Source organism: Pan paniscus, chromosome 2 (assembly GCF_029289425.2).
Source record: "Pan paniscus chromosome 2, NHGRI_mPanPan1-v2.0_pri, whole genome shotgun sequence".
Lineage (NCBI taxonomy): Eukaryota > Metazoa > Chordata > Mammalia > Primates > Hominidae > Pan > Pan paniscus.
The window spans coordinates 58,540,436-58,554,146 of NC_085926.1; the positions used below are offsets into that span (position 1 = coordinate 58,540,436).

A 13,711-nucleotide genomic window follows, 5' to 3' on the forward strand; every position below is an offset into this window, starting at 1 on the left:
AAGTGACAAGCATGGTCACTGGATTTCCTGACCCTTCTGGCTTTTTTCCTTTCCATGGGGAAAGTGCCTATTTGTATTTCGCTGGCCAGCAGCCAAAGAACAGTGTATCTGGGAGCCACCTCCAGATCTCCCAGCAGCCTCTGGTCGATGCTCGGAAGCCCCCAGCAGAGCTGCTTGTCCATTTGGATGCAATGACTCAAGGCTGACTTCCTGACCATTTTGCCTCAGGTCCGTTGCAACTTCCTACCTCGGAAGGAGAATGTTGGGTGGACATTTAGGATTTTGAACCAATTAAGTAGCAGAGTCCAGGGCTAGACATGGAGGGTCCTTAGCAAGGTTAGTGGACAGCATTGTGCGGTTGATCTGGAACAAGCATCAGCAGACCTGGAATCCCTGCTGGCTCATTAGTGGCATGATGTCAGCCACTTTACCTGGCAGATGCCTCTGCAGGGAAAATTCCAGCAGGTACTCACCACCAACAGAACTAAGAGGGCCACTCAGGATCTAAGCCTCCCAGAGATGCAGGCGTGGGGGCTGCCTTGAAGCTCAAAGCTACTTGGGTTTGGTAGCAGTTTCGAAAAGTGACACACCCAATCCTACAGCTCTTGATTTCTGGCCCAATCTCAGACTTGCCTTGTATTGCAAAGTCCTAAAGCCAAATTCACCAGAAAGGCAGGCCCTTCACACGTTAACCTGCGTGCACTATGTGCCATGCACTGTGCTAAGCACCTAGCAGTCATATCTCATGAAATATGAAATTCTTACGACAGACTGAAGAGGTGGGTACTGTCATTATCCTCTTTTTACAGTCAGGGAAACTGAAGTTCATGGAAGTCATCTGATTTCCCCAAATCACACAGCCGGTGAAGGAAAGAGCTTGAATCTGAGCCAAACTCTGAAGCTGAAATCTGTGTTCTGTCTGTTGTGCTGAGAATTAAACCCCCATACTGTGTGATAATTGACTTAGGTGAGGCTATATCATGCATTAATTCAGATTCACCTGAGGATGCAGCAGAAAAAGATCAACAAGAATGCAGGGCTATGCCAGGGGGCTCGCTTCTTTGTCTCCTACCCTTTTCCGAAACCCAGGGTGCCTGGAGGCATCTCCCGTATCATTTTACGGATGCTGGGACATAGCCCAGGTACCTAAACTCAAAGCACTCAGGTCCACTGACAGCCCACTTCAGTGTACCGGGTCTGCCCTCCTTCCCTTCCACCTCCTCCCGAACAGCACCGCGCTCAACAGCAGGTGAAACAGAACAGAGATGGTCTTACTTCTCAGGTCGAGTCCTTGGGAAGGGAAGTCAGGAGCGTGTTGCTGGGTTCCTCACTCCACCGGGAAGTCCCAGACTAGCAAGGAGGGCTGCCTCTAGAGGGCGGTTCTTAAACCCCTGGGAACGGAGGCTGCTGAAATGTGCCAACAAGTGAGACAGCCTTTGCATTCCTGTTTATTCTGGTATCAATAAAAAGGAACTGTTACTATAGTAACAGATATTTCACTTGGTGCACGGCCACTTCCACGATGCGGAACATCATGTCCAAGCCACACGCTTGAGAGGCACAAATAAATACCCATTTTGTCAGATTGATGAGGAATAAGAAACACGCCAAGCTTTGTTCTGAGCAAGGCGGCTCACGTAAAGGAATTTCCCTTGTTTCTTATGGGAGGGTCAGGCAAGAGTGGATTCCAGCACTTCCCCATGGGAGGGGAAGCCAAGCTTCCTGAGGCAGTGGTGTGGATTCTTCAGGAGAAAATGGCTCTGGAGGGAAAAGGGTGGGGTGTAAAGGGAGGGGAAACTGCTCAGCATTGGGTCAGTTCTTAATTATCCACGAATGGGTCAGAAACTCCGTACACAGCGTTTTCCTGATACCCTGAATGTCATTGGAACTTCACAGAGGAGCCAACGGAAGAGCGTGGGAGAGGGGATGCACCGTGTCTGGGTCTCAGCAGGCTCATGTGTTGGCCCTGGCTCCAGCACCAGCCCCTTCAGCAGCCACTCAGTGTCTCTGTGTCTTGGTTTCTGTGTTTGTCAAATGTGGAGCATACCAGGGTGGTTGGGAGATGACATGGATGAGATGACATTAGTGAAGCACATAGTCAAAGCTCAGCATATAGGACTTTTCTCCAAGAGAGACCTGGACTCTACGTGATCTGAGGCCAGAACCCAGCATGGTGCATTTTGCCTGGCAGAATATGTGTTCCATAAGTAGTGGCTCAATGAATGAACGTGTGAATGTAAAATATAAAAGTAGGCCAGGCATGGTAGCTCATGCCTGTAATCCCAGCACTTTGGGAGGCCGAGGTAGGCAGATCATTTGAGGTCAGAAGTTTGAGACCAGCCTGGCCAACATGGTAAAACCCTGTCTCTACTAAAAATACAAAAATTAGCCAGGGGTGGTGGCACACACCTGTAATCCCAGCTACCTGGGAGGCTGAGGCAGGAGAATCGCTTGAACTTGGGAGGCAGAGTTTGCAGTGAGCCAAGATTGGGCCACTGCACTCCAGCCTGGGTGACAGAGCAAGACTGTCTCAAAAAAACCCAAAAAACAAACAAACAAAAAAACCCAAGAAAAGTAAAAAATGTTTGTAGATCCTTAAGGCCAGCCTGGATGCTTATAGATAATGGAGGCATTCTCCTAATTTCAGAATCAGCTTTCACTTGAAAAGCTGGAAGTGTTTTCTATCGTTTAGTGTCATCCTAGTTCCCCAGTGAGGAAGCTGGGGTCTACCAGTTAGACCAGGCCTCCACCCCAACTTTACTTTCTCATGGAGTCTTGGTTGGCTAGAAGGTGATGAGGCCTAGGACATGCATCACAGGTGAATGGAGGCTTTAACAAGGCAACCTTGTGTCTTCTTTGGCCTATATTATTTGTTCATTTAACAAACATTTATTTAATTCCTACTGTGTTCCTGGCACTGTTCTAAGTGCTGGGGGTACCATGTGAATGACACAGGTAATATCCCTGCTATCAGGGAACCCACCTTCAAGGGGGACACACAGTAAAGAAGGGGACATTCAGGATGACGTCAGGCAGTGAGGAATGCCGTGATGAACGCAAGGCTGGGTGAGGTGAGAGGGGGTGGTGTTTTAGGGTAGCAGAATCACAAGGAGTCAGTTGTGTGAAGTCTGTACACATGGGAGAGTCTTCGTGGGGTGGGAAGAGCCAGTGGAAAGGCCCAGACTGGGTGGATCCTGGTGTGATGTAAAGGCAGGCTGGGTGCCATCTTGGGAGTGAGGGAGGTGGGAGACAGGGGTGGAGTGGGAGGGACAGGGCAGGCATGTCCAGGGAGTCTTGGCCACGCTGACCATTCTCGAGCCACTTAAACTAAGAGGGTCCTAAATTCTTGGGTATAAAACAATTTTCTGGAAACAATGTGTGGTCCCTTTTTTTCTTCTTCCCCAATTCTGCATTTCTTGAGGCACTATGAATGGTAGCCCCCTCAGCCTCCCACCCTGCTCTGCCTTAACTTCCCCAAACTCTCCTGGTAGAAGAGGACAGCTAGATTCTTGTCAAACCACTCTTTGCTGACCCTGGTTCCTTGCACACATCCTCCTGCTCTGCAAAGAAGTATTTTGAATATTTCTTAGGGTCTTTGGTGGCTCAGATGAACCAATCCCAGTGCCTTCTAACAGTTGGAGAGTAAGAAGGATCCTGGAGCAGGGGAACTTCTGACAGCTCCTGCTCATCCCCGGAGAAGACAGAAGCCCATCACCTGGTACACTCCAGAGGAACACGCACCTGACAGCCAAGGAGAACTGAGCAGTAGTCCTCAGATGTTGGGCGTCATTTTCCCTGGGCAGTTGGGAGTCACTGTGCTTCTCCCACAAAAACTCTTCTCACAGTCCAACTTGTATTCAAACCCATCAGACTGCTAGCCCCAGGGCAGGTACCTACCTATCTTCCTGTCCCAGTACTGAGGGGCTCAATAACTATTGTTAACCTGAAGACACCAAAAACCTTGACAGCGCTGAGCTTGTTACAGCACCATCTTGCTGTGTGTCCATGTGCAGGTGCAACTGTACGTGAGATCAGCGGCCAACCACCACCCTTTCCCAGGCCACACTCCATCAGCAAGAGACTATGCTACACCCCAAGACGAGATGCAGCCAATAAACATGTCTATGTATTGACCTGAAAAAGATGTCTTCTACATATTCAATGAAAAATCATATGTAATAGGATCTCTTTTTTTTTTCAAGATAAAAAAGTTGGTATATGTATAAAGAACCAGTGTGGAGGCAAATACACTAATCTGTTAGCAGAGGTCAACTCTAGATCAGTGTATCTCAAATATTATTACTAGATGTCATTTGAAATGAGTGCTAAAAATGCTCTTGCTTAGATCCTCAGAACCTCTGAGGGAGGAACCTAGGAATCTGGATTTTTTTTTTTTTTTTTTGAGACAGAGCATTACTCTGTTACCTAGGCTGAGTGCAGTGGTGCCATAATGGCTCACTGCAGCCTTGACCTCCTGGGATCAAGCGAGCCTCCCACCTCAGTCTCCCAAGTAGCTGAGACTACAGACACATGCCACCACGCCCGGCTAATTTTTAATTTTTTTTAGAAATGAGATCTCACTGTGTTGCCCAGGCTGGTCTTGAACTCTTGGCCTCAAGTGTTCCTCCTGCTTCATCCTCCCAAAGTGCTAGGATCAGAGGAATGAAGCCACCATGGAATCTGGATTTTAAACATACCTCTCTGGGGGCTCATTTATATTAAAGAGTTTGAGGACCATTGTTCTACAGCGTAAAATTACAGGCCCTTCTCCTTTGTCACTGCATTTCTGTGATGTTTGCGGTGTTAAAAGAAAAAAAAAGGCCCAAGCATATATTACTTTTGTTATCAGAAAAAGACTCTAAGAATTAAAAATGTGAGAAAGAGCAACATTTCCCAAACAACTGTAGTTAGTTAGGAATCACATCTGGCTCAGTTATGTCATCAGAATATGGGAAAACAGAGGCCCTCTGAACAAACAAGCCTTTGAGGCGTTTACTCCAGGTAATTGCATAATTCAAGCCACAGCCGCTGTCTCCTGCCTCCTTCTGTGTGGCTTTCCCTGGAGGTCTTCCTATTCTTCCAAAAGGAAGGACTCTGGGAAGCCAGGGGCCTGGGGATCTGCATACTTGCTCGGCCCCCTGGTGAGCTGCGGCATCGAAGGGGGAAGCCCAGGGGCTGGGCACACCCCTCCTGTCTTCCCTCCCGTCCCCTTTTAACTCTGATTTCTTGGGAACCAGAGGAACCCAAAGGAAGGGGGACAGGGAAGACCAGGGGAGGCAGTCCTGACAGGGAGGCGGAGAATTTTCCTGCATCTATAGTGGGCTGGGCTGCAGTGTGCAGAAAATAACCTCCCCAAACAGCTTTTGTTTCATTTTTGCCCCCTTTCTCCAAGCCCATGGGCGCCTAGAACAGCTTATCTGGGCCCACAAACATCAAACAAGAAGTTTCCATGGCAACTTAAAACTTCCTCCTCAGCCCTGTATTCAGTCTAAATCTCCAAGGCCGCTTTTCAAGGCCTCAATGGGGTTTCTGAGCAGCCACCCACAAAACAGCCCTAGGATTAAACCGTGCCCCCCGCCTCTCAAACATGCTCTGCAGAAAGGACTCGGGGGTTGGGGGAGAAGAAGCTGTGCTGGCAGAAAGAACCTGTCATGGGATCCGTGGAGAGATTATAAAAGGAATGAGAGTCGCCTTTACAACAAGTTTGAACCGGGAAGAATTTACCCAGTTGAGGGATTTCAAGCGTGAAAATGGGAAAGTGAGAGGGGGTGGGGAAGAACTTAGAGTCTTGTTTCTGAAAGCTGGCTCTCCACCCAGCTGCAATTAGACATGGTTAATTTGGTCTCTTAGCTGCAGAAGGACCCTGGGGTACCCCCATCCCCAGTACATTTTAATTCCCTTGTAATCAGACAAGAAGCACAGTGAGTGAATCTATGGATGGTGAGAGGATGTGAGAGGGAGCATGTGTGTGTGTGCGTGTGTGTGTCTGTTTCTCTGTGTGTGTATGTGTGTGCGCACGCATGCAGGAGAACCTGGGCAGACCACAACTGTCAAACTGAGCAAACTTCATGATTCCTGGCAGCATAGTTGCTAGATGTACCAAATAAAAATGCCACACATCGAAGTTAAATTTGAATTTCTAATGAGCACCAAATAACTTTTTAGTATAGTCCATGACATAGCTGGAACATGCTTACACTAAAATATGATTTGTTGTTTCTCTGAAATTCAGATGGAACTGAGTGCCCTGTATTTTATCTGGCAGCCCTACCTGGCAGAGGCAGGGGTGGAGGCTGCGTCTGCCCCTCTGGCTGCGGAGAAGAAGTATAGTTGCTGATGCCCGCAGGCACCTGGGGAGGTGCCTTTTTGTCCATAGTGCAGAGAGATGCTTTCCTCCCTTCCAGGAACATGACCTGAGCTCCAGGTAGGATGCAGGTAACGCCCCTCAAGTGGACTTGAACTACTGGACTGTATTGCCTCCCAGGCATGGCCAAACAGGAGTTATTCCACAGAGGTGACCCTTCTAGCCCTGTGATTAAGAGCATGGACTCTGGTGCCAACCCAGACCACAATCCTGACTCCATTGCTGGACAACTGGGTGACCTTCAACTCTCTGTTTCCTCCTCCCTAAAATGGGGCAGACGTGTTTTTGAGGAACAAAGGAGATATGTTCTGGAGAGCCCTTCACACCGTGGCTGCCACAGAGTCAGGGCTCTGTAAGTGGCAACTATTATTTTGATAACTCACTTAAGAGCATTCAAGTTTGTTTGTTTGTTTGTTTGAGACAGAGTCTTGCTCTGTTGCCAGGCTGGAGGGCAGTGGCACGATTTTGGCTCACTGCGACCTCTGCCTCCCGGGTTCAAGTGATTCTCCCACCTCAGCCTCCTGAGTAGCTGGCATTACAGGCACCTGCCATCACACCTAGCTAATTTTTGTATTTTTGGTAGAGACGGGCTTTCACTATTTTGGCCAGGCTGGTCTCGAACACCTGACCTCAAGTGATCCACCTGCCGTGGCCTCGCAGAGCGTTGGGATTACAGGCGTGAGCCACTGTGCCCGGCCGAGCATTCAAGATTTTCATCCAACTGAAAAAAGTGGAATTAAAGACTAGAGTCAGAACAATCTCAACAGTGTAAAACACACACACACTATGCATAGCAAGGTTTGGAAGGAGGCATTTCCAAATGTTATGTGCGGCCACCCGTGGTTAGTGGGATTATGTGTTAGGCCTCCTCCTCTTTAGTCTCAATTTCTCGAAATATCTATGGTGAGCATGTCTTACTCTAATATTAAGAAATTATTTTAGCCGGGCGCGGTGGCTCATGCCTGTAATCCCAGAACTTTGGGAGGCCGAGGCGGGTGGATGACCTCAGGTCAGGAGTTTGAGACCAGCCTGACCAACATGGTGAAACCCTGTCTCTACTAAAAATACAAAATTAGCCGGGCGTGGTGGCGGGAGCCTGTAATTCCAGCTACTCAGGAGGCTGAGGGAGGAGAGTTGCTTGAACTCGGGAGGCAGAGGTTGCAGTGAGCTGAGATCCCGCCATTGCACTCCACCCTGGGCAACAAGAGCAAAACTCTGTCAAAAAAAAAAAATTATTTTGAAATACCTTGGGATAAACGTTTTTCTTTTTCTTTTTCTTTCTTTTTTTTTTTGGGACAGGGTCTTGCTCTGTTGCTCAGGCTGGAGGGCAGTGGAGCAAACACAGCTCATGGCAGCCTCAACTCTCTGGGCTCAAGTGATCCTCCCACCTCAGCCTCCTGAGTAGCTAGGACCACAGGCATGCACCACCATGCTGGGCTAATTTTTAAACATTTTTATAGAGACGAGATCTCACTATTTTGCCCAGGCTGGTCTTGAACTCCCGGCCTCAAGGCATGAGTCACCCAGTGTTATATTATCTGCTGCATGACTTGAGGCTACTGTTAATGAAAAGAGCCTCTATTTTGGGTCTGAATCTGTAATGTCCTCCTTGGGGGCTTCTCAAGGAAAGGAGTGCCCACCCCTTCACCACATGGACAAATTGGCTCCTTACTCCCATTCTCACTTCCTGCTGCTCCCTGTGTGGAGCAGCCAGAGAGCGGGTCCAGAGGCACACGGTCCTGGTTGGAATCTCAGCTTCACTCTCCATGAGTTGTATGACCTTAGACAAGTCATGTTACCATCTGAGCCTCGGTTTCCTCATGTTTCCAATAGGGGTTTCCATTACTCTGCTCCCTGAGAGGAGGGGCAGATCTGTTTTATTTATAAATACATCCCTGCACCTTGGAAAACAGAGGCCAATAAATATTAGCTGGATGAATAAATGAATGAAGGGAGTTGATGAGATGGCAGATGTACAGCAGAGATGGGGTGACCGTTGAGTGACTGACAATCATCAGCCATTATTGTGACTATCCTCAGAAGGTGTGCAGACTTTGGCATGGATGGACCGCAGTTTGAATGTGTTTTCTACCTCTTTGTGGGGTAGAAAATGTTCCTTAGTGGACCATGGGCAAGGTGCTTAAGCTCTCTGAACCTCGGTCTCCTTATCTCTTAAATGGAGATAACAATTGGCAGTGTCCTTGTGAGGCAGGAGAATAGGGTCTGGAGGCAGGGAACATATGGCCGCTTCACGCTGACTTCCCAGAACAGAACGAAATCAAATGAAGACACTTCGGCTATGACAGGAAATATCCTCTCCATTTACATAGGGCATGCACCCAGTAAATGACTATATAACTTCACTCCATCCCCTTCATCTACATAGGACGTACACCAAGTAACCGATGGAAACCTCTAGAGGGTATTTAAACCCCAGAAAATTCCGTAACGGGGCTCTTGAGGCCCCATGCTCGGCCCCCCTCCCGCCCTGTGGAGTGTACTTTCATTTTCAATACATCTTTGCTTTTGTTACTTCATTCTTTCCTTGCTTTGTTTGTGCGTTTTGTCCAATTCTTTGTTCAAGACGCCAAGAACCTGGACACCGTCAATGGGTAACACTTGTAGAGTGGTGCAGGGAAGGAGCCAGGGATATTAAGTGCAGCCTCCGTCCCTTTTCCGAGGCCCCGCTCCCTTCCTGGCTCCTTACCCGCAGGCATGCAGCCCCTGGAAACACTCCTACGTGTTTGCTATTCTGCGTGGGTTGATAGCTAAGAGGTGAGGGGGAACACAAGGCCTTCAGATTAGGGAGACCCCCTCCGCAGCTTTGAGAGACGATCGAGAACTGGGTGGGGACACTTAGGGTGGCGTGCTTTGTAGGGAAATCGCCGGAGCTGGGATTGGAAATCAGATTCGTCTGATGATAAAGCTACTCCTTCTCTGCCTGTCCCGCCTCAGCCAGATTTCAGACCCTCCTTTAGGAAGGCGCCGCCAGTCCTGAAGTTTGGGCCAGTTCTTGCTTTGGGACTTGGAGAACTGTGGTTCCGGTAACTGGGTGGCGGGATCTCCCCCAGGCGGGGCTTAAGCCGGAAGGGCGAGCAGTTCCAGAGCGGGCCGCGCGGGGCGCGGGGACAGGCACCGCCGCTGCAGACGCGGCAGCTGGTTTGCCTCGCGCTTTTGGCTCCAGCGGTCGGCAGGCATGCGTACGGGTGGGGCGAGCTCCTTGCCCAAGGCAGAGGGTAGCTGGCCCGTGAGCCCAAGTCCCTTGACGCTTTGTAATCACGGACCTCCACAGTGCAGGACCCCAGCACGAGATAGTGTTTCACCTCCTCCAAACGTCTCTCTCCAAGGAGAGTCCGGAAGAAAATACCCCAAATGCTTACCGGGGCTTTGCTTTCTCTTTTTCCCCCCACTACATTCCTGTATTCTCCGAATTATTTGGACACTGGTCATATATTAGGTTAACTTCATTTTTCCAAATAAAAAGGCCTATTTCCTGAATAGAAAAGAAACACGTGCTTACTGCAAACAAGCAAACAAAAAGATGGAAGAGAAAAAGCACCTATCATCCAACCCCCAACCTTAAGAAATGAAACCACCCAGTGTTTCCTTCCAAATAGTTGCATGCACACATATAGAAAGGCGGTTGCTCTCCTAGATCTGCCTTCCCTTCCCCTCCCCACCTTGTGTCATGCCTCACTGGACAGCAGACCTCCTTCAACGGCGCTGCCGGGCTCCAGTTTCTTTATGCCCCATTGCCTGCTACTCGGGTCGTGCCCATTTTCCTCTCTCCTGGCCCAAACTTCCTGCGCCTACAGCCGCCTTCAGGCACTTGTATGAGTCTCTGTTTAAGAGATCAGCCAGGAGGTGGAACCTCACAGGACTTCTGTGGTCAAGAAACTGTGTGAGCGTGTTCTCACACATAGGAAGAAAGCAATGTATGTCATAGATCCCCAAAAGGATGAATGCAGGAAGAGGGAAGGAACAAAGGAAGGAAAGAAAGGCGGAAAGGAGGAAGAAAAAAAAAAGTAATTAAAAAGAATGACGTGAGGATTGTTTGAGCCCAGGAGTTGGAGATCAGCCTGGACAGCACTAGGGAGACCTCGTCCCTACAAAAAATTTAAAAAATTAGCCGGGTGTGGTGGTGCGCACCTGTGGTCCCAGCTACTCGGGAGGCTGAGGCGGGAGGATGGGGAGGATCGCTTGAGCCCAGGAGTTGGAAGCTGCAGTGAGCTATGATTGCGCCACTGCACTCCAGTCGGGGAGAAAGAATGAGACCCTGTCACAAACAAACAAAAAAGCAAAAAGAATGACGGAAGGTTAGGAAAGAAGCAGAGCAACGAAGCAGAGGCGCCCAGCGGCGGACTGGCCAGGGACTGAGCGCCGTGCACCACAGAGCCCTCCTCGCCCACTTCCCGCGGCGAGGGTGGCGTTGCTCCCACTTACCCGACCGGAGTAGCACAGCCCGGTAGAGCCCGGTAGCATCGGAGGGCCCCCGGGCCCACTCGCCCATCCTCTGCGCCATGCCCCCGCGCCTCCTACTGCAGAGCCAGCACTGCTGGCCCCGGGAGCGCACAGCAGGAGCGTAGTCCGGTGCCGAAGCGCCTCCGCGACGGTGACGCGGCCCCAAGGCCCAAACCCCGCTGAGGGTCAGGTTACGGCGGCGGCCGGAGGGGCGGGCGAGGAGACGCCGCCGGGGGAAGGAGGGGGGCAGGGGCCAGGACAGGTGTCCGCGCCCAGGTAGCAGGCAGGGCGCGGGTGAACGTCTGCAGTGAGGACTCCTAGCCCCGAGGTTCCAGGGCCAAGGCGAGAACACAGTGTCCTGACTTCCAGCCTCGGTCTCCCACCTACTCTTCTGCTTTCTTTGGCCGCTGGCCTTGTTGATGCTACCAGCATGGGGTTCTGAAGCGCCATACCTGGGATCAGGTCCCACCACCACCATTAAAAGCTGTGTGACCCCACGATTTAGTTACCTAACCTCGCAGAAACTCAGTTTCCTCATCTGTAAAATCGGAATAACCAGAGTACTTTCCTCACATGGTTGTGAGGTTAATCAGCTTAGAGAGAGAGAGAGAGTGTGTGTGTGTGTGTGTGTGTGTGTAGCCCAGAACAGAGGCTGGTGCAGAACAAACACTATACAGTATACACTGGTACTTTAAAACATGTCACAAGTATCGTGGGGTGGGTGGCACTGAGAGGCAGGGTCTTTGCTGGGTGTGAAGGTTGAGGGTGGAGGCCTATGGAACTCCACCAGATTGCTTTCTCTGGCTTTGTGGAGTGTCTGTAACAATCAGAGATGAGTGGGCCAATCAGGTCTAAAGGTGGGAGGTGCCAGGCTCACCAGGGGGCTTCAGGAGATACAAGAAGCTGGCAATTTTGAGGATCTATTCTGTGTCTGGTGCTAAGTTTCTTCTAAAACAAAAACTCATGTTAATTGTGTGCTTCATGTTCTGTTTCATTTAATCTTCATAATCCTATGAAGCAGGGTCTATTAACATTGCAAATAAGAAAAAACAGAGACTCAGAGGGGTGATGCAACTTCTCTGAAGTCACACAGTGTGGGGCTGGGATACATGAACGCAGGTGGTCCGACTACAGACCTTGGCCACCTGCTCTTCTGCCTGTCTGCTATCTCATTCACTCGTCACAACAGCCCTGAAGGGTGGGTATTCCCTCCAGTTTACAGGTGAGGTCGTTGAGACTTAGGCAGGTGAGGTGGCTTGCACAACCAAGACCCAATCCAGTTCTCAGCCCACAAAACTTAAGCCCCTGAAATCTAGAGATTCCTGGAGCTGTCCAGGGTACTGGATGGCCTCTGTTCAAGGCTGTGTCTGAAAGAGCCAGGGAATCTTGAGCTGACTGTTGTGGTCTCAGCCACACAGTACCACCTCCCTTTGCGGCCTGTTACCAGCCTTGGTACCTTCAAGGCCAACTGTTGGCCAAACTCTCTTTGGTTGGCCCATGGCCACTGCCCAGATCCAGCTTCTGCTCTGACTCAGGGGTCCTGTACCTCTCTGCTCCCCAGACACCATCCAGTGTCCTGAAAGCCCATCTGCCACACCTCAGATGCCAATCAGGGGCCCAAGGTGACACTTGATCTTTGGAGGCCTCATTGATTGGCCAGACTGATCATGTCTGTCATCAACAACCAGCCTTCAGGAGTGCCAGGCATGATGCCAGATATTTGGCATTCACTGTATTATATCCTTTCTTCAGAGGATGAAATTATATCCAATTTACAGTTCACCTCATTTAATCCACTCAATAGCTCTTTGATCAAGCTATGGTTCTTTCTTTCTTTATTTTTTTATGGCTCACTGCAACCTCCACCTCCTGGGTTCAAGCAATTCTCCTGCCTCAGCCTCCCGAGTAGCTAGGATTACAGGTGCACGCAACCACAACTGGCTAATTTTGTATTTTTAGTAGAGAAGGGGTTTTGCCATGTTGGTCTCAAACTCCTGACTTCCAGTGATCCACCTGCCTCAGCCTCTCAAAGTGCTGGGATTACAGGCATGAGTCACCATGCCCGGCCTCAAGTGATGGTTATGCCCCTTTTACAGTTGAGGAAATACGGCTCAAGTGACTTGCTCGAGATCACATAATGAGTTGGTAGTGGAGCCAGAATTTGAACCCAGATGGTGCCAGAACTTATGCTGCAAGGGAGAAACCAAACCAGCTGTGGAGCAAAGTGGGACTCAGGGAAATTTTGGCCATGGGATGTACTTTTGTGGAGTATGCTGAAGGGATGGACTCTGGCCGCACCCAGGAATTCTAGTGGGTCTGACTTACCTGAGCCATTTCGTCTCTGCTTCTCATTTTCACTATGAAATCTGGCCTGAGGAGAGTATGTTTTCTGTAAACAGAAAGAAAGTAGGTGGAGGTGAGGACCCTTGGTTCTTTGGCAGAGGGAGGGGTGATATATTCACAATGTATCTGAGTCTTTTGGCCACTGAAGGGACTGGTCAGGGTCAAAGTCCTCTCCAGAGAAAGAAATTACCATAGTCTTTGGAATGGATGTGTGTGTGTGTGTATGTGTGTGTGCCCACATGCGTATTTATGAGACTCATGCTCTTTTTTAAAAAATAAACTTTATTATTTTTAAAAACAGTTTTAGATTTAGGGAAAAGTTAACAAGATAGTACAGAGAGTTCTCTTATACTCCACACCCAATTTCCCTGTTATTAACACCTTACATGTATGCAGCTGTACATGTGAGTTGTATGGTGCATTTGGTACAATTAATAGACCATATTGATGCATTATTACTAACTAAAGTGCATACTTTATTCAGATTTCCTGAGTTTTTACCTAATGTCCCTTTTCTGTTCCAGGATCCCTCCAGAATACTAC

The 13,711-nt window shown here is 49.4% G+C and overlaps 1 protein-coding gene across 3 annotated transcripts in view; it reads right to left on the reverse strand.

The window, feature by feature from the left end:
* Window positions 1-13,711, reverse strand: part of FAM107A (family with sequence similarity 107 member A) — a 63,376-nt gene that overhangs the window by 11,907 nt on the left and 37,758 nt on the right. For 2 of the 3 annotated variants that reach the window (XM_008964019.5, XM_024928058.4), the window contains exon 1: window positions 1,276-1,434. Coding sequence is in view for 1 of the 3 variants with exons in the window: in XM_003811618.7 (XP_003811666.3) it covers window positions 13,151-13,214 (64 nt within the window). In the remaining 2 variants the exon portion in view is untranslated. Of the gene's footprint in view, window positions 1-1,275; window positions 1,435-13,150; window positions 13,215-13,711 lie in introns of those variants that run through there. The other variant, XM_003811618.7, reaches the window with a different exon arrangement.